Genomic DNA, 19,188 nt, shown 5'->3' on the forward strand with positions numbered 1-19,188 from the left:
ATTTATTTATATTAAGAAATAAGGGGCCCACTTTGTAAGTAAGAGCTATGGAGCCATCGTGCACGTATTAATTGGTCAACTTGTAGTCAGTGACCATTGTCGGTGATCGCTACTGTGTTACCGGAGAGGTAGGATCAAGAAATAGGGTTTAGGACTTGTGATTTACGGTCTTGATCATATCCAGATAGGACATAAACATGCATAATTAATTTGCGACGTCGGCGAAGAGTAACGTCGGCGGGTGGTCGGCGAGTCGATGATGGACTATGAGGCCATGATTAAATGATCAGAAAGCAGGACAGAGTAGAGAAGAATAAATGGAAGGGTACCAATCCTACCGACTTCATTAGTATCTCACGATCCCATTTCTGGCACACGAGCTGGTGAGTTGGCCCACGCATCCAGGCTGCCAAAACTAATGCCTCATATCCGTTAGGCTGCTCGTATTAAATGACTCCGTTTTGAATCTTAATGTAAGTTTGGTAAGCAAAGCTAGTCTTACTTTATTAATCCTCAAAGTTGGGTACAGTGATTAAAGCATGTTGCATGGTTTTAAAACTAGCGTACTTCATGTAACATATTGAGCCGAGCCGAGTCGAGTCTTCGAGCTCGAGCCGAACTCAAGCTGGGTCGCCGGGGTTGCAGAGAGTGAGAGAGAAGAGAGAGAGAGAGTGAGATGGTGGCCCGAGCTATAGTCTGAAGAGAGAAGAATAAGAGGGGGGGGGGGGAAGAAAGGGAGAGATGAAGAAGACCGTGGTGGGTCCCATTGGTACTCGTGTCGAATGTAAAGAAGGAGAGATGATTTGCATTTAAGATGGTGTGTCCCCCTTATCGACATTTGTCGGACATAGGAGAGGGTCGGTTTGATGGGTTTAACCTTCTATGGAGTTTGATGGAGGATTTTGAAATGAGAGAGATGATGAGTCTCTTACGGAGAAGCCAGGGGAAAAGTGAACCATTAGAACAATTTTTTTAATCTTTCATTCATTGACTCAAGTTTACAGTTTAACCCTTGAGAATTTGAAATGGGTATAGTTCACCACTATCACATTCCAACTTGTTCCCCTGTAGGGCTGACTGACAAATTACCCACGATAAGAAATTGGAAGTATAGAGTGGCGACGATTGATGTACAAGTGGGGTAAGTGGAGTAGGTGGGAGAGGTACAAAACCTAATCTTTCTATGTTCCCTTTCTATTGTATTCTCATTCTAATTCTAATAAGTAAAACAACAAAACGAGTGACTTTATGCCCAATATATTTTAAACTTTTTTTTAAAAAAAATTAGGCAATAATTCTATTCCACTATTATGGTAGGAAATGATGAGTTCACACATCTTGCTTTCGAAAAGAGAAAAAAATAAAAAGAAAAAAAAATTCCTCGCAGCTTGGAACTCAAGTAAAGAATATTAATTAGTGACATGGATTAGGAGACCGGAACTGCAAGTTGTGGAACAAAGTGGCTCGAATCAGCAACAATGGTATCTTGATCTTTGCACAAGCGTAGATATATATATAAACCTATCACTGCAACCCAACTTTGTGTTTGTAAATGTCTTCCTGATCGATCTCTCATTATATCTTGATGCCTCGTGCGTCACCCTCACCACGTGTAAACTAATAATAGTATTAATGTGATTGATTCCACCGACCACGTAGTAATCAATCAAAATATTAATTATCCAGTAGATAGATATCTCTGTACGCATCTTAATTTCTTGTCCTCATGATGCGGATAAATAAATCTAGGTAATTAACTTTAATTAGCGGACAATTTTCAGAAAGCAGTAAGAAAGAGAAAGAAACATATAGATAGTATGAGTGATCCTAATTAATACAAACTTAATTTAACCACATTATTATTATTATTATTATTATTATTATTATCTTTAAGATAGACACAACTCCATTTCACAACATCTAGCTAGCTACGTACTGCATATAATAATCCTTTCTCCTTTGGTAGATGAGACAAACTACCACTGAGATAGTAATATTACACTCCAAATTTTCTAATTAAGCAGCGGTAGTACCTTGACCAGATCCGTGACCAACAATTGACAACAACGCGTTCTTCATGTTCATCACCGGATAACATCCTGATCTCCGGTGCATCCCGAAGCACAACGTGGACGTCGGCGATCCGTCGTCGGACTCGTCGTCCTCCCCCCGCGACGAGAACGACGATCTTGGGCTCGAAAACCGCCTGCGCCGGTGCAAGCTCGCCGATGCAAGGGGCGAGAAGGAAGAGGAAGAGGAGGACGCCGAGGGCGAAGACAGCGACGGCGGCGGAGATGGCGAAGTGGTCTTCCTTAGGATTAGCTTGTGGATGAGGTTGTACTTGGTGGATTTCTTGGAGATGTTCTTGGTCTTGGTTATGATGTTGGAGTAGTAGGAAGGTGGAGGGGTTAAGGGTGGGATAGTGGTGTTAGAAGAGGGGTGCTTCGGAGTACCAGGTTGTGATTCCCATAGGAAGGGAACTGACCCAGAGGCTACTCCGTAGTAGACTCTAAACGAAGGATTGGATGCTGAGCTCTCCTTGGAGAGCAGCCTCGAGTAGAACTTGTCTTCCTTCTTGATTTGGAGGGACTTACTCTCTGACAGCATCTTCTTAGATCTTCTTCTGCTCTTTTAGAGAGAAAAAGAAAACAAAGGAAGAAGAAGAAGATAGAGAGCTCAGTTGTAAACTAGCTACCGAGTAGTAGATCTGTTATGGGTTTTTAGTGTAGTGGGTGTGGAATAAAGTAGTAGTAGTAGTAGTAGTAGTAGTAGAGAGAGAGAGAGAAAGCAAAGACTTAATTGGTCCCCTACGACCTTATTATTTGGTCATGTAGGACGCACATGAAATAGTGGATTGGTTTCTGACCTTACTTTAAGAATCGTGTCCTGCTACAACTGACCTACGCTTAATTTATCTTCCTATATATACGAATACTAGTATATGTCACAAAAGACTGAAAGAGAGAGAGATAAATATAATTTAAAAATATGGATCTTTTCCATTGATTTCTGGGATATGTTTATTAGGATGGTGGTTGACCATGACCTACAAAAATAAATACGAACCTATCAGCAAAGTGACGCACGGCTGAGATCGATCTGATCAGAATCTAGTTGCCACTTGACAGTAAAGGGATCAGACTCGTCCACGTAGGATACTTGAGGTGGGATGGCAAAGATTGCCGATCTTGGAAACATATTTATTACGTATTTCGTTTAAAGCATGAGGTTGGTGGTGCATGCATGGATGAATTTATTTTGGTGAAGAAAAGGGAAAAGAAAGAAAAACAAATGAAAAGAGAACGCTAGGCAATTTGCAAATGGATTCCGTTGTAGGTAAAGTAACCAGGTTGGTCTTCAAAGGTGATATAGCGTTTGAGCATCTCATTGACAGTAGTTGAAGAAAATATCAATTGGTATGTAAAGTTTGTACTGCACTGCACTCCTATTAATTCCATACAAGCTGTAGATATATAGTTCGGCTTAATTAGCATTCTTCTTTCCCTAATAAAAGTCGAATAAAACTTCTCACCTTATAGTACCATGCACCAATATATGTGGGCCATTAATTATTTCATCTTGCCATAGATAGAAGTTCCATTAATTACATTTAAAATTTTGGCCTTTCGGCATTGTTTTATAAACTTTGGGTCTTTCTCCATCATGCACCCAAGTGGCAGCATTCACAAACTTGCACTCCAACCAATGGTCCAAAGATGCCAAAGTTGGTAGAGCTACCCCTTGATTCTTGAACAAAAGTGTACATGTATCATTGCCACGTTGACAAATTTGTGAAATTAACAAGCTTCCATGCAGCTTAATAAACCTCCCTAATTAATTTTCCCTCTTTTACAACCACTGAGAGACACCGCATTGACTGGGCCGGGTACTACTATTGGGTCAACTGGCCCGATCCGGGTTTACCAATCTCCAAGCGGGTTATCGGGCACAGAAAGACACGGAGCACGTGCACCGAACCTGCAGCCATGTGCGTGGGGTCCCTCTTCTTCTCTATTCCTTCTTCCATCTATAATATATATATATATATATATATAGAGAGAGAGAGAGAGAGAGAGAGAGAGAGATCTAGGTCGATCGAATTAATTGACACTGTTACAAAAACAAACGTTTGATGTCAGGCTCCATTTACGTCGTTGGAGACATGGATGGTTTTCCCAATTAACTTTCTTTGGGAAGTGCTTGGGTGAATTAATTGCGTGCTTACTGTTGTTACTTAGTGGTGGAGATGGGCCCATTAATTAATTAAATATTTCACCATGACCAAAGGATTCTTACCGTGGTTGGGATTGGGAACATCCAGAAGATATAAAGAGATCCAACTTAGAGTTGGAAAAAATATTAAACACAAATGTATCTTTAATTCCTCTTGAGAATGACTCGGGTCACGTAACAAACCCAATTCCGGGAACGGCACAGGATCCTTATAATAATACCAGAATTCCACATAGAATTAAGCCGTTGAGTTATTATCCTTTGACTTCTTCTTCTTACTTTTATCGGTCCGAAGGTAATTAAAAAAAAAAAGAAGGTAGGCTCCATGAAGAAGATCCAATGGAGTGAAGAGATCTGCTACGAAACTCAACTGACAAGGAGAGCGAGTATTGGGCATAACAACATGCATGATTGACTCAAGACTTGGTTGGGATTAGGGCATGTGCCGCTGCATGTTAGCCCATAACTATTAAATATTAATGCCATGAGAGTTGATGAAAGAAGTGATAGTTCGACTTTTTTTCTGTTGCATATGAGTATGAATAATTCATTATTATATGCCAGCCATAATTAATAATCGTAAATATCTATAAATGATACTGTTGCTAAGTTATATATATATATATATATATATATATATATATATATATATATAGAGAGAGAGAGAGAGAGAGAGAGAGAGAGAGAGAGAGAGAGAGTACTATTTCCATTGCAGTCAACTAGTAGTCTTATATCGATATCTGTGGCCCAATATAGTCTAGCTGAAGGTTGAGTGATGTAAAGCACAAGATTGCAGGAATAGCTCAAGCCCAAGCTCAAGCCCAAGCCTAAGCCCACGGCTAAACTTTAGCTAATATAATAAACTGTTTAATTTAGACTTTAAGATACGTACGTGCGTTGTTGAACAATCGTTCTAAACTAAATACTGTCGAGAAATGCTCCAAGTAGTCACACTATCGAGTTGCTCCTCCAAGCCAATCTCACCTCTAATTCATCAACTTAGTATAGCCATTGAGGCTAGCAATCAAATAAAATTTTTAATAATAATTATTTAGGATTAGAGTCGATATCATGACCTCTTTGATCCTTGAGGGATGGAGTCCGAAGGCCCCGACCTTCTTGGACCAGACACTCATTTTCAATATTTGGCTGCGCAGTCGGCTACCCGATTACCCCTCCTGACGCTAACTAAGAGATAATTAGCAAAAGAGCTATGCACTCATCTACTACCCCTCTACTATCCAGGTACATATAAGCTCTTGCCGTCGTCTAAATAGCATTTTACCAATAAAGCCGTTGGTACGTTGCAAATCTGGTCGGACGACCGTTGGTGCCTATGTAAATAACTCACCGCTTACCGAACGGCCCAATGGGCCGAATGGGTCATAGAATCTTGCATGTAATTCTCACAATATTTGAGGGTTTTATGTAACACAACACCTTTTTTTTTCCAGCCCAGGTAATCCAACGGTCTTTTCCTTTTCCTCCTCGTGATCCACGAAATAGAAGTAATTATGACAGCAGAAGCTAACGGGCAACTCTGACTCAAAAAGTATTCCCTTTTATATAACCACACCGCTTTATCCGACCAACTGACACAGTCATAGAAGCAGACTTGTTACTTCTGTTAGAGAGTGAGTGAGAGCGTTTGGTGTGTATATATCAGCTTCTACAGCTATCTAACGGCTACTTCCGTCATCTTCGCCTTTTATAATTCAAGAAAACCCAGAAATCAAAAAATCTTCCGCCCTTTTTTTCTTCTCTCTTTTCCCTTCCACTTCACTGCTATTTTAGCTCGATCTAGGGTTCCATTTGCTCCGCCACGAAAACATTAGTAATCTAATCGCAAGAAAGGAGGAGAAGAATTGGGAACAAAATTCTTCTATGGAGGGAACCCTACATTCGGCTTTGGGCGGAGAAGAGTTTCACGAAACCCTAATCGCCGCGGGGGAGGATCCCAAGTGGATGGGGAGGGTGGAGATCGACACTTCGGCACCGTTCGAGTCGGTGAAGGAGGCGGTGGATCGATTTGGCGGCAGCGCCGTTTGGAAGTCGCAGCTCAAGCAGCTTTTCGTCCCCGAGGTTTGTAGATTCTTAGGTTCCTACCTCCCTCACTTGTTTCCTCTTAGGATTCCACCCAATTTTGCTAATTTTCTCTTAAGTTTCGGAGTTGTCGTCGGTTCAAGTTACTACTTTTTAAAATGTTGCAAGTCCCAACAAGGGTTTGGCTATATAATATCATTTTCGTTTAGTCATCTCTAACTTTAAGCAAGGGTTCATGGCAAATCAAGTAACTCTCACAGAGAGCTCACTTTAAAAAGTTAGTTTTTGCAGTTTCCGCTATTTACATGAGGAAATTTGTCATATCTTTTGGCTAGTTACGTCCAACTTTTGATAGTCTGAAAAAACGAGATCTTGTCATAGGAAAGAATCAAACTTGACAGGATTCTGTGGAAATATGTGACCAAATTTATTAATGCTCATCTTCCAGGTATCGACCGTGAAGAGCATTCTCTACTCTACAAGGTAGGGGACAAATTAGGTCTCTTTAACAAAACAAAGGAGTGTTGTTAATGATTTTGTCTTAAGAGCAGTAGATTTTTATGTCGCTTTCTTGTAGCTGCTGCGCTTGGCATTCTAATTAATTCACTTAACCTGATCCTATTCCAGATTCATGTTGTTGCTTTCTTTTTGTTCTAAGTTACTTGGACTAACGATCATCAACCCTAGTCTATGATTTATATCAATCACTCTGCTAATTAAATTATAAAATACCTTTAGAGAATTTCTAACCTTGGCCCACCATTTTTAAGCCATATCCCACGTTAGCCCACCCACTAAATCAAAAACCTCTTCCTAGATTTATCCAGTATACTTTATCCCACCAAAGTGTAATTTAGGTATTTTTGAAATTACCCTCGTTATTCTAATAAAATATTCCTTGGTTGATACTTTACATTTGAAAATAGTTGGGTTTAGTCGACTTGGGGTGTCATATGAAAATTATACAAGAAAAATGAACATATTGTGTTACTTGAGAAACATAGTGTCTGAACACCATACATTCATCTATTATGCTAGGATCTGCTTCCTTTTTGCCTACAGATTCACAAAGAGCTGAATGGAGGAAGTGGATCCATAAAGCGATCCTAAATACTTGGGACTAATGACTTCTTCGTGTTCTTTTTGCATCTACCTTGTTTGCTTGTATACTTATCCACATGATAATCTTTCTTCAACTTGTATTTGACATGTTTTTGTTCAGAACCATCAGTCCTTTGAGGATGCTGATGTTATGAGAGTGGAAGAGCAAACCGCACAACTAGAGAAGGATCTTATTATCAAGGAAAGGGAAACACTTGAAGTTTTAAAAGAGCTGGAGTTGACCAAAAAAACTGTAGCCGGATTAAAGTTGAAGATACAAAGTGAAACCTCTGAAGGCCTGACAGCACTATCTATGAGCGTAGAGAGTACAAAGGTACATCCAATTCTTGAAAATGGAGAAGACGAAACTAAAGATCTGGTTAACAATGTCGACACGGAAGGCCCAAATGCAGGGACAAATCAACCTCAAGGACTGATTTTTATGGAGCTGAAGCAGGCAAAGATGAACCTGAGCAGAACAACAAGTGATCTAGCTGGAATTCGAGCTTCTATTGATATACTGAACAGCAACATAGAGAAGGAAAAAGAATTACTTGAGAGTACCCTAGAGAAGCTATCTTCAAAAACTGCAATGGCTTCTTCTCTAGAGGAAGATCTGAACCAAGTGTCACTGAAATTGCAGACTAAGGATTTTGATTGTAAAATGTGTGAAGATTCATCAAATATTTCGAGGGAGATCAAGCAAATGAACTCAGATATAGAAAAATACAGAAACACGACAAATGCTGCTAATTCTGAAGTTATGAAGTTGACCAGCGAAATTGAGAAGATGAAAGCTAGTATCAGAACTGCTGAAATACGATGGCTTGCAGCCAAGAAGATGGAAGAGGCTGCCAAAGCAGCAGAAGCTGTTGCTCTTGCTGAGATTGAGGATCTGATAAGCAGTGAAAATTCAGCCACAGATCTCCAAAGTGCTTCTGGGGTAACTCTTTCTATGGAAGAGTATGCCATGCTTACTTCTAAAGCTCAAGAGGCGGATGAGAAGTCGAGAAAAAAAATTGAATCTGCTATGCTTCAGGTTGATGAAGCAAACCGGTCTAAGTCAGAGTTACTAATGAAAATGGAGGAAGCAGAATTGGAGGCTAAAGCAAGTAAGAAGGCACTTGAGGAGGCCCTAAAGAAGGTTGAGGCTGCTAATATAGGGAAGCTTGCAATTGAAGAAGCCCTACGCAGATGGAGATCTGAACATGGTCAGAGGAGGCGCTCAATTCAAAGTTCCACTAAGTTCAAGAATTATTCATCTCACCATCGCAGAGATTCTCGGACAATTGATCTCAATGGGTTGAATCTGGTTACTGATGGTTCAAAGAATTCACTAAAGCCGGCAATGTCAATTGGCCAAATATTGAGCATGAAATTGACCGGTTCAGAAGAATGCAATACAGCTGTATGGGAGAAAAAAACCGAAAGACCCAAGATTTCGTTGGGTGAGATACTGAACAAAAAACATGGACTCTTGTCCACTGAAGATGCACATGCTCGCAAGCAATTCTCTGCTAAGAGGAAGAAGTTTGGCTTTGTCGGCTTATCAGTTCTCTTGGTAAAGCAAAACAAGAACAAGAAGAAGAGACCGTCTTTATAGTCCAAGGTAGCCATCGAGTAGCCGACATTTGCCTTTGTATTCTTTGTTTCTGTAACATAGATGCTGTAAAGTTGCTCTACTGGTTGTTATTAGGTTCCTTTCACTAATCACTAGTGATCTCACCTTATGCATTCGTGATGTATTATCCTTAGAACTACTCGACTTACGCTTTTACACATATTATATGCTTCCATGTAACCATGTTGCAACGTAAATTGCACTGTTAAAATTGATATAATTATTCTTATGTTACAATTGGAAAAAACTTTGTTCCACTAACATCTTGTCGATATGTCCGAGTGGTTAAGGAGACAGACTTGAAATCTGTTGGGCTTCGCCCGCGCAGGTTCGAACCCTGCTGTCGACGATTTAATTTTTTTTCTTAATTCTTTTCATTAATGAGTATTGGTCACAACTACCTTGTTTCCCGGTGACTGATAGAAAAGAGAAGATCGGCGAGAAAATTAAGATACTTTTTTTTGTTTGAATTGAGAAAAAAATGGAGAGAAATTTTTAAAAGGGATAATTACAGTTAACTCTCATAAACTATTATTATTTTTTACATATATTTTGTGAATTATTAACCGCACAACCCGAGTTAAGAAATAGCTTAGTTGAGAGATCTATATATATTCTTTGTTTTTTTATTTTTATTTTGTTCAAGTGTAAAATTATAATTAGGCTTACAGATGGAATTATTTAAGAACGTTTCTAGTCTAGTAGGAATAATAATTTGATATTTACTTTCTAATTTAAAATAGAGAAAACAAATAATTCTAAAACAAATAGAGGCTAAAACTGAAAAGTAAATTGGAATAATTACTTACTCACAACCTGTTGTGGAATATATAACTTAGTTGCTTCTATTTTATCCTCTCGGAGCATTTGAAAAGAAAACAAAATAAATTAAAAATAGCAAAATATATTTTCTTGAGTATCTTTTATACAAATTATATGTATTTTGTATAAAAATATGTTCATTTATATAAAAATTGAACATATTTTAGTCTCAAAGGGTTGATTTTATTATCTTATTATTACTAAAATCTATATTTTTTTTATAAATAACCCTGCTCTTTGAGTTGCGCCAATATTACAATGTACCTAGATATTATCGGGCGGGCCGGGCCGAGTTTGGGTTAGGCTTTTCAAGCCAACCGAGCTTAAATATTTGTTCACGGCCTAACCCATCAATCACTTGGGCCGAGCCGATTTCAGGCCAGGCTAGAATAGTCTAGCTCGTTACCGCCCGTTGGCCCGTGAGAAATCGGGCTAGCCGGGTCGGCCCAACCCACCTTTTTAACTATTTTTAGAATTTCTTTTATCGTTAGTTTATTTTTTAAAAAATATTTTTGTTTCTCAATTTAAAAAAAGAAACATATTAAAAAAAATTTAACGTGTGCAAAACGGTACAATACCAAAATTTTCATTGGTTTTACTATAGTAGAATGGGCGGACTACTGTAGTAGAACGGACGGGCCTAGTTGCGAACCAAATAAAAGGGCAAAAGGCTGGCCCATACCACCCATGGGTAGTTCGGACTCGGACGGAGCGCAAGCCGAGCCTTTGATCCGTTATTGATGTACTAATTTTTTAACACACAAAAATATACCTATTTCACACGCTAAAATAATAATAAAAAAAGGGGTGAGGGAAGATGGCCGAGTAGAGAGAGAGAGAAAAAAAAATCTATAGATACGAACAAGCCCAATCCAAACAGGGAAAATAATTAAAAGGTTAAAAAAATACAGAGTAACCTTTCACTCCCTATCCCCACTCACTCCATCCCTTATAAGAGTCAACTCCTCCATCCGATCGGAGGAGATCGTCTAAGAAACATCCTCCTCTTGCTCAATCCTATCCAGTCGCCGCAGGTTTCTTCTCTTTCCCTCATACCCCCCAAATTTCTTGAATGTTTGATAGATTAATTACTTCGATTTGTCTTCAGCTATAATATTGGCATACATCCTCATGATATCGTTATTAATTTGTGGATCTCCTTTTCAGTTATTTACAATTTATATCGATTTAGAACTTATGATTCTTAGTTAGCAACGCGTTATGGGATTTTAGATAACAAATGAGTGATGAGATAGGACGGGGTTAGAGGGGTACTTCCTCGAAGGAACTAGATCATATACCTACATTCTAGTCCGCAATTATTTACCATACGCGGCAGTATGCTTAAAGACAATTTAGACCAATTTTTTTCCTTTCAAGAATTTGCATCGGATTTTGTTTATAATATAACAACAGAAGAAAATTTCCAAAAAGAAATAGAAACAGGATTTATGTTGTACTAAAAGCCATATGTGAAGAGCCACCCAAATCCTTATTCTCTAATGACTAATCCCTTTGGTAGGATAAGGTTTCCTTGTATAACAACAAAGAATCTTTAGTCTCAAATCTTCTGGGATTGACATAAGTTTTTCAAAACAGAACGCATGTTTCATCAACTACTCCTAGAAGTATGCATTTTGGAGCTAAATAAGCACATAAGTATTTGTGGACATATAGCTATCCTATACAAGAGACTTGCCTGTCAACCAATTCTATGAATACCCATGAAATTAAATTGAATTTTATATAGCTGTCCAAATTACTTTTTCTCGATTATGCCACTAAGATTTGTTTGATTTGACAAAATAACTTTTTCCCATCTTTTTTGCTGTATGCTTAATGTTTCTGTATCCTTTTCTTCTTTGCCACTTCAAGACAGGCTGTAGGTATAAATTAGATGTTATCAATAACTCAAATTTGACTAAATTAGTTGCCAATTGGTTACTCTATGCAACAGGTATGATTGTTTCACAAACAGGGTTGGTTCTTCTACTTACCCTGTATATTGGATGTACTAATGCAGATGTCAGAAGATTGACGACTTCAGACAGTGTGGGTGAGTTGCCTGTATAGTTGCTATATGCATGCTACAATTATCGTTCTTGTTCATGTTTTTTACTTGTAAATAGAATAGTGTCTTACTGTCTTTGAACATATTAACATTCAATCTGAGTTTAAACTCCATATACTTTTCAAGCATTATGATTGATCTGCTATGTGATAGCATAGGTAATGAAGGTAAAGAATATGTAAGGTTGCAGCTGTAGTCATTCTATTTTGGTATATTTGACTTCCAAATGAGTTAATATAAGAGCACCGCAAAATTTCTTCTTCTTCTTCTTCTTCTTCTTCTTCTTCAGACCGAGTATAAGCCATCAGTGCACGTCTTGGTTTCTGGCATGCATTGATGCATAGCCTAGTTTCCGTCAAGTGTTGATGTATGTCCTAGTGTCAAATCTATCTGGTTTCCAAGAATTCTTTTTAAAATCTAAAACCATTATATACTGTATGCCTTTGTGCATAATTTTCTTTGAGATGGCCATTTCAACATAATTTATGGCTCTGGTTAACCTACTGTGCAGTTTATACTGGGATTACTAGGTTTTAATTTTTTTTCTATCTACAAGTTTTTGCCAGATCCTGCATCTACATTTAATGCAGAAAATAAATCTTGTGATGTTTCTGTTTTGAATATCCCAATCTTATGCATCAGAATGTAGTTTCAGAAAATAACTCTTTATTTCTCCGATTTTTTAAGTATGGCTTGCAGTCCTAAATTTTTGATCTTCCATGTCCTCCACTTTGGTTTAACATTATTTGATAATTGATCATCATGTTTCCTGTTGTGCCAGTTGGTAATAGATTTTCCAGTGAAAGCAAGATATCTGTAGCAACTGTGAAGAATGAAAAACTTTGCCAACTATGTGAGGAATATGCAGGCGAAGCAATCCACTATCTTAGTGAAAATAAGACCCAGTATGAGATCATCCATACCCTTCATCAAGTATGCTCCGGCTTGCTCTCTTTCAAAAAAAAGGTACTCTTTTGCCTCATGTCAGAGTCTATATATTTCTTGTTTGAGTAAGCAGAATGTAGGTTGAATTCCCTAAAACTGTCTACTTCATGCATAATGTTTACTCAGATTTTTTTTATTTTTTTTATTTTTTTTTCTAGCAGTGCATTTCATTGGTGGACTATTATGCTCCTCTTTTCTTCATGGAGATTGCTACAATAAGCCCTGAGCAGCTCTGTGGAAAGGTAAACCTCTGTGGTCAGATGGGATTTGCTCGTCTTCAAAAACATGATGAGCCTTGTACACTTTGCCATTTGGTTCTTGTGGAAATTCTTACCAAACTAAAAGATCCTGACAGACAGGTAATTTATTATCTTTTATAACTTTGCGATTTCAATATGGTGTTCTTTCTTGCATGATGAAATTGGGTATGATCCAAAAGTAACATATAAAAGAGCCAATATAGCACATAATAATTGAAACTATACTGCAAGGAAACAGTTGCCAAGAGAGCTCACAGTTCTATTCTGTTAACTCCCTTCCTGAATAGCGCAAATGTTTGGGAAGTTGAGCAGAGAGATGCAGAGAGAGGTAGCCATACGGTTTGTTGGATCTTGGAGTGGAGAATGATGGGTTTTTTATTTTTATTTTTTATGGATGTATGGATGGATGGATGGATGGTTGAGAAGAGTTAACAAGGATGATCTTGATGATGGTGATTGGCTGGTTGAGTAAACTTAACACTTAACACTTAACACTTAACAGGGATGCTTGTGAGTTGTGAGCAAAGGTGGATGAGAAGGCATGATTCAAGGAGGGAAAGTAGAGGAAGATGATGTTGGCCGCTCAAGAGGAGATGGGTAGTGGTAAGCGGAAAATGTTGCCTCAGTAATGGTGGTAGCAAGTGCTTGGAAGAGTAGTTGAAGATGGAGAAAGGAGGGATGAGAAGCATAACTTCTTGCATACCTGGATATATGGCTGAATGGAAATTATCTTATACCTGCTTTGTACATTATAATCTAGATTAACAGCGCTTCTCTCTGCCCTGTCCTGCTATTAGAAACTCTTCTTATTCGTTTTTCCTATGCTATCTTATAACACTGATGCAAACAGGTGGTTATTCTAATTAGATATTAACAGATTTAAACAGAGACCTCTTGAATATTCTTGGCCTAAAGCTTTTTGTATGCAACTTGTTTTTTTCCTTTCTCCTATGTGAAGGTATCCAGTTAGCTTTAACAAATTTGTTCTTCATGTATGGAAGTATTATTCTAATTAGATATTGACAGATTTAAACAGAGACCTCTTGAATATTCTTGGCCTAAAGCTTTTTGTATGCAACTTGTTTTTTCCTTTCTCCTATGTGAAGGTATCCAGTTAGCTTTAGCAAATTTGTTCTTCATGTATGGAAGTATTACTCCTTTAATACAGACTGCTAACTTTCTGACAAATATTTTCTCTATATATAATTGGCAGCTTGAGATACTCGAGGTCATTCTTAAAGGGTGTGACAAGATTGAGAATTTCGTGCCAGAGGTGAGCTTTTTAAGTATCTGATAGTTTGGTATAAATGCTATTATTAGGTTAAATTAAGTAACATGCATGAGATCTGAACCTGACAAATAGTATCACACACATATAAACAGTAGTAGTCAGATTGCCGGATAACTAGCATTTGATGAGTTGGGCTAGAAACTTTTTGTTATAACTTTGCAAAGAACTTAATACTTTCCTAACTACTGATTGTGTATCGGGATTGAGAAGAACTAATCCAAAGAAAAGGACCAATGTCTTACTTTCTTTCACCATGAGACAAGCTTCTGTGAATTTCAAATGTATTCAGGGGCTAAAAAATGCTAAAACTTTTACCAGAAATGTGATATAGAGTTAGTCTATTTTTGTCTTATACCGAGCCAATTTTGTAGTTGTAAAGTTTACTCGGCTGTCATCTCGACTGATATCAGTATGAGCTGTACTATTCATTGGTGGTACAAGGATGTTTGCCTGTCCTTTGGATCTAAAACTTCAAACTAACAACTTAGTGCTAATGGAAGAAGTTTTAGTCTATTCTTCTTTTGCTCTATTTTCTCTACCTTCATGAGAATTTAATTAACTATTTGCGTTATTTCTCTGTTTTTGGCCAGTGCAAGAAGTTGATCTTACAATATGGTTCACTATTCCTAGTGAACATTGAGACATTTCTCGAGACGACTGATGTCTGTACTTCCATCCATGCATGCAAAGCCAGCAACGAGTTTGTGGTTGAAACAGAAGACCTGGCTGCTTCCTGAATCTTTGTGTGTGAAAAGCAATCGGTGTCGGTGTCCGGTAAAGGATTTTATTCGAAATAACGGCTTCACTCCCTGCTGTTGCAAGTTTGCAATGATCATTCCATTGCGCTGCTCTGTTGTATCTGTATCTTAACAACTCTCCATTTGAGTTACTCCTTGTTCATCTTAAATATTTCTGGATCTATAATTCCCACAGTTCACCCGTTTGCCAGTTTCTTAAGCTGTTAAGTAACTCTAGCTTAATGCGTGGATTGTAGTTACTCAGATTCAAACTAGTGCATAGACTCTTTTGTGAAGCAGCTGGTCATCCTCTTCCGGAAGTCAACTTGTAAGTCACAGTTTCTTCTTTCTCTTCTCTTGCCTTTTAATTTCGTTACCAATCCATTTCCCCTAATAAAATCTTAAGAATCAAACGACCGTCAAACCTAAGATCAAAATATCTGATCAAGAAAGCATACGATCGATTTTCACCTACCATGAAGAGAGAGAGGGATCACCGGCAAAGATATTGTCGAGTAAAGTGTGCACCAAGGCAAGCATCCCATAGTTGCTTCTATAAGTGTCAAGAAAGGGAGAAAGCATAGGAATTTTCACCTACTACCATGAGGAAAATATGGGGATATCTACTGAAAATGCTGTTTGCAGTCAACGTACAAGCATCTCTATATTGCGTTACATAGTCAAGATAAAAGAAGGTATAGAAGCAAACATTAAAAAGCCACCAAGCATGCGAAATCTAACTAATAAAGTTGATTGACCAAGGGGAAAGGCCAAAAAAAAAACACACCTAATATTCTTCAACATGATGCCCAGAAGAATTGTCTACTCTTCTAAAAGCCCACCAATCCGCCACCCAGCTTTAGACGACAGAGAAGTTAGTTTAATGACTCCATAATATGTTAATTTAAAAGGATAACTCATCATTAAACAACTTAATACACATCAAAAGAGAATTGACCTTTTTTTATCCGGTCCATACATACAGTACTTAATAAAAACTATTATTTAGTCTCATCATTATTGGGGGTGGGACTCTTTTTAAGTCTACCCCAACCAAGACGTCACGTGCCAAATTGGCTTAAAGAAGAACGCATTTGGGGGGGCCTAGGGCTTGGAAACAGCCGACCCCACTTGTCTTGGCTAACGACACATAAAGATGGTGTCACTTGGAGATAACAAACACCAAATACTTGGTTCCACTTGTTCCTACTCTTGCATGTAATCATCACCAGCGTTTCTATTCACTTAAATAGTTTAATAGTACCCCAATTCCACTATTCTTCTAACCCACCTCCAATCACGTAGCCGTCTTCTAGAATACCGCGTCCTCCAACCCATTTGCAGGCTGTAGCCCACTAAATCTGCGTTGCCTCGTCATCACCGGCCACCGTCTAAGTGATCACCGGACGGACGGCGTTCGTATGAAACCGTGGGGGGGGGGGGTGGGGGGGTGGGAAGCACGTGAGTGGTACGAATTTTGATGTTGTGAATTGTGATGGGTCGTATTTGGATTGAATGCTCTCATCTAATTCTACAGTGGGAATTGAAGGCCTTTCAATTACTGGGCCCACTAAATTGTCGTGTGCCCGGTTGGGTGCTAAATACCAATCATACCGTCCTAACCTAAAGCTCTATCCAGTACCCACATCATCAATATGTTATAATTGTTTTTATTGTCCTTTACCAGCTAATCCTATTGTTATTGTTTTACCATCAGCAGTCTTTATTAAATGTGTAATTATTAACAGTCTTTTACTAAACTATCTCCTCCCCGGCCCAGCCCATTAATCCTTGTTATTTGCCCCTTTCCAAATATTAAGAATGACTCACCCAGTAGAATAGTTTTGAAACTAAAAGCAAATCTCTCTCTCTCTCTCTCTCTCTCTCTCCGTATTCCGCGCGTTTCCGTTTACCCGTTACCGTCTCCGAATCGGAACACCTACCAATAACCCACTCAAATCCAAGGAAAATGAAACGGAAACAAAGAAGTCCGAATTGGAATCTCTTTCCTCGTTTGACTACACCACCAATACTATTTTCTCCAAGATGAGAGATCCCATTCCATATATATATATATATGAACTCCTTAGAATCTCCTCTTTTAATTCAAGACACCTCTCTCTCTCCCTAATCCCACCGGATTAGAATCATTGTTATTACTCGTCCTAGTAAATAACCAATGGATCCGATTCCAACCACCTCCCCCTCCACATCCACCTCCACCACCCGGGTCGGCCGGCTCAACGCGGCCGTGGCCGGGTCGCGGGTCGGGAAGCGCTTCAAGCTAGTGGAGCGAGGCACGACGTTCACCACCGAGCTCCGCGCAGGGACCGCGACGTTCCTGACGATGGCCTACATCCTCGCCGTCAACGCCTCCATCCTCTCCGACTCCGGCGCCACGTGCGACGTGTCCGACTGTCTCAACCCTTCGCCCACCTGTAAGTTCCCGCCGGTCGACCCTGGCTACTCATCGTGCCTCGACCGGGTCCGGCGCGACCTCATCGTGGCCACGGCGGCATCTTCTATAATCGGATCCTTCATCATGGGGTTGTTCGCAAATCTACCCCTCGCCCTCGCCCCGGGGATGGGCACCAACGCCTACTTCGCCTACACCGTCGTCGGCTTCCACGGCTCGGGCAACCTCTCCTACTCCACCGCCCTCGCCGCGGTCTTCTTGGAAGGATTAATCTTTCTCATCATCTCCGCGCTCGGATTCCGCGCCAAGCTGGCAAAGCTCGTCCCGAAGCCCGTCCGGATCAGCTCGTCCGCCGGGATCGGGCTTTTCCTCGCATTCATCGGACTCCAAAACAACCAAGGCGTCGGTCTCGTCGGGTACAGCTCGTCGACGCTCGTCACCCTAGGCGCCTGCCCCCTATCCGATCGCGCCTCCGTCGCCCCGGTACAAACCTTCGCCAACGGCACCGTGGCTTTAATCCCCGGCGGCACAGTCTCAAGCGACTTCCTCTGCCTCCACGGCCGCATGGAGAGCCCCACCTTCTGGCTCGCCGTCGTCGGATTCGTCATCATCTCGTTCTGCCTCATTAAGAACATCAAGGGCGCCATGATCTACGGCATCGTCTTCGTCACCGCCATCTCCTGGTTCCGCAACACCGCCGTCACCGCCTTCCCCAACACCACCACCGGCAACGACAACTACGATTACTTCAAGAAGGTCATCGACGTCCACCGCATAAAGTCCACCGCCGGCGCCCTTAGCTTCAAAGGCATAGGAAAAGGCTACTTCTGGGAAGCGCTCGTCACCTTCCTCTACGTCGACGTGCTCGACACCACCGGCACTCTTTACTCCATGGCCCGCTTTGCCGGCTTCGTCGACGAGAAGGGCGACTTCGAGGGGCAGTACTTCGCGTTCATGTCCGACGCCACGGCGATCGTGACGGGGTCGCTACTAGGGACCTCCCCCGTAACGGCCTTCATCGAGTCGTCGACGGGGATCAGAGAAGGCGGGCGGACGGGCCTGACGGCGTTGACGGTGGCCGGGTACTTCTTGCTGTCCTTCTTCTTCACGCCGCTCCTCGCGTCGATACCGGCGTGGGCGGTGGGGCCGCCGCTCGTTCTGGTTGGAGTGCTGATGATGAAGTCGGTGACGGATATCGACTGGTCGGAGATGAAGGAGGCGATCCCGGCTTTCATGACGCTGATCTTGATGCCTCTCACCTATTCCATTGCCTACGGGCTCATCGGAGGAATTGGGACCTACATCGTGTTGCATTCCTGGGATTGGGCTTGGGCCGGGTGGGACCGCCTAGGATTAGGGAAGCGGATTACGAGGAGTACTAATAACAAGTTAGCCGCTAACGATGATCATCGTGTCACTGCTAATGGATCTAGTAGCAACGATATCAAGCAGCTTGACGTGGTTTAGATCATGCTCTCTTTTTTTTTCTTTTCTTTTCCATAAAAGTTTTTGAATCCGAAGGTTTGGATAAATAGGAACGAGATTGTAGATATATTTAAAATGTTATCTCTCTTCTCCTATTTGAACAAAAAAGAATATATAAAAAAAAAATAGTCTACCTTTAACTTTTATTATCATTTTAACTTTC

The 19,188-nt window shown here is 40.3% G+C and overlaps 4 protein-coding genes and 1 non-coding gene across 7 annotated transcripts; 4 read left to right on the plus strand and 1 right to left on the minus strand.

Moving 5' to 3' along the window:
• Nucleotides 1-1,842: 1,842 nt before the first annotated feature.
• LOC140781171 (uncharacterized) lies at nt 1,843-2,809 on the minus strand. The gene has a single exon (XM_073127012.1). The coding sequence runs from the start codon at nt 2,605-2,607 to the stop codon at nt 2,017-2,019; it is 591 nt and encodes a 196-aa protein (XP_072983113.1). The 5' UTR covers nt 2,608-2,809; the 3' UTR covers nt 1,843-2,016.
• A 3,141-nt stretch (nt 2,810-5,950) lies between these two features.
• LOC140782837 (WEB family protein At2g38370-like) lies at nt 5,951-9,111 on the plus strand. Of its 2 annotated transcripts, none has more exons than XM_073129650.1 (2): nt 5,951-6,315; nt 7,499-9,111. In XM_073129650.1, the coding sequence occupies exons 1-2, from the start codon at nt 6,118-6,120 to the stop codon at nt 8,978-8,980; spliced, it is 1,680 nt and encodes a 559-aa protein (XP_072985751.1). In that variant the 5' UTR covers nt 5,951-6,117; the 3' UTR covers nt 8,981-9,111. The 2 variants fall into 2 exon arrangements, with proteins under 2 accessions (XP_072985751.1, XP_072985752.1); XM_073129651.1 differs by having other exon boundaries at nt 5,980-6,315; nt 7,508-9,111.
• A 154-nt stretch (nt 9,112-9,265) lies between these two features.
• On the plus strand, nt 9,266-9,347 carry TRNAS-UGA (transfer RNA serine (anticodon UGA)). Its single transcript has one exon. It is a non-coding gene; the product is annotated as a tRNA-Ser (tRNA).
• Nucleotides 9,348-10,677: 1,330 nt separating this feature from the next.
• LOC140781907 (uncharacterized) lies at nt 10,678-15,338 on the plus strand. 2 transcript variants are annotated; one of them, XM_073128201.1, is made up of 6 exons: nt 10,678-10,854; nt 11,778-11,876; nt 12,673-12,857; nt 12,998-13,195; nt 14,310-14,369; nt 14,978-15,338. In XM_073128201.1, exons 2-6 carry the CDS (start codon nt 11,780-11,782, stop codon nt 15,122-15,124), a joined length of 687 nt encoding a protein of 228 aa, XP_072984302.1. In that variant the 5' UTR covers nt 10,678-10,854; nt 11,778-11,779; the 3' UTR covers nt 15,125-15,338. The 2 variants fall into 2 exon arrangements, with proteins under 2 accessions (XP_072984302.1, XP_072984301.1); XM_073128200.1 differs by having other exon boundaries at nt 10,700-10,854; nt 12,995-13,195.
• A 1,613-nt stretch (nt 15,339-16,951) lies between these two features.
• LOC140782944 (adenine/guanine permease AZG1) lies at nt 16,952-19,169 on the plus strand. Its single transcript, XM_073129854.1, has one exon. The coding sequence runs from the start codon at nt 17,304-17,306 to the stop codon at nt 19,005-19,007; it is 1,704 nt and encodes a 567-aa protein (XP_072985955.1). The 5' UTR covers nt 16,952-17,303; the 3' UTR covers nt 19,008-19,169.
• Nucleotides 19,170-19,188: the final 19 nt, after the last annotated feature.

The sequence above is a fragment of the Typha latifolia genome, chromosome 2, assembly GCF_019914945.1.
Source record: "Typha latifolia isolate L0001 chromosome 2, TyphaL0001v2, whole genome shotgun sequence".
Classification (NCBI taxonomy): domain Eukaryota; kingdom Viridiplantae; phylum Streptophyta; class Magnoliopsida; order Poales; family Typhaceae; genus Typha; species Typha latifolia.

Excerpts from the sequence above, each read along its gene's own strand:
- LOC140781171 (XM_073127012.1), bottom strand. The coding sequence starts at position 2,607 with ATGCTGTCAGAGAGTAAGTCCCTCCAAATCAAGAAGGAAGACAAGTTC.
- LOC140782837 (XM_073129650.1), top strand. The coding sequence starts at position 6,118 with ATGGAGGGAACCCTACATTCGGCTTTGGGCGGAGAAGAGTTTCACGAA. Across the intron at positions 6,316-7,498 it reads AGCAGCTTTTCGTCCCCGAG|AACCATCAGTCCTTTGAGGA; the intron begins GTTTGTAGATTC and ends GTTTTTGTTCAG.
- LOC140782944 (XM_073129854.1), top strand. The coding sequence starts at position 17,304 with ATGGATCCGATTCCAACCACCTCCCCCTCCACATCCACCTCCACCACC.
- LOC140781907 (XM_073128200.1), top strand. The coding sequence starts at position 11,780 with ATGATTGTTTCACAAACAGGGTTGGTTCTTCTACTTACCCTGTATATT. Across the intron at positions 12,858-12,994 it reads TGCTCTCTTTCAAAAAAAAG|CAGTGCATTTCATTGGTGGA; the intron begins GTACTCTTTTGC and ends TTTTTTTTCTAG. Across the intron at positions 13,196-14,309 it reads TAAAAGATCCTGACAGACAG|CTTGAGATACTCGAGGTCAT; the intron begins GTAATTTATTAT and ends TATAATTGGCAG.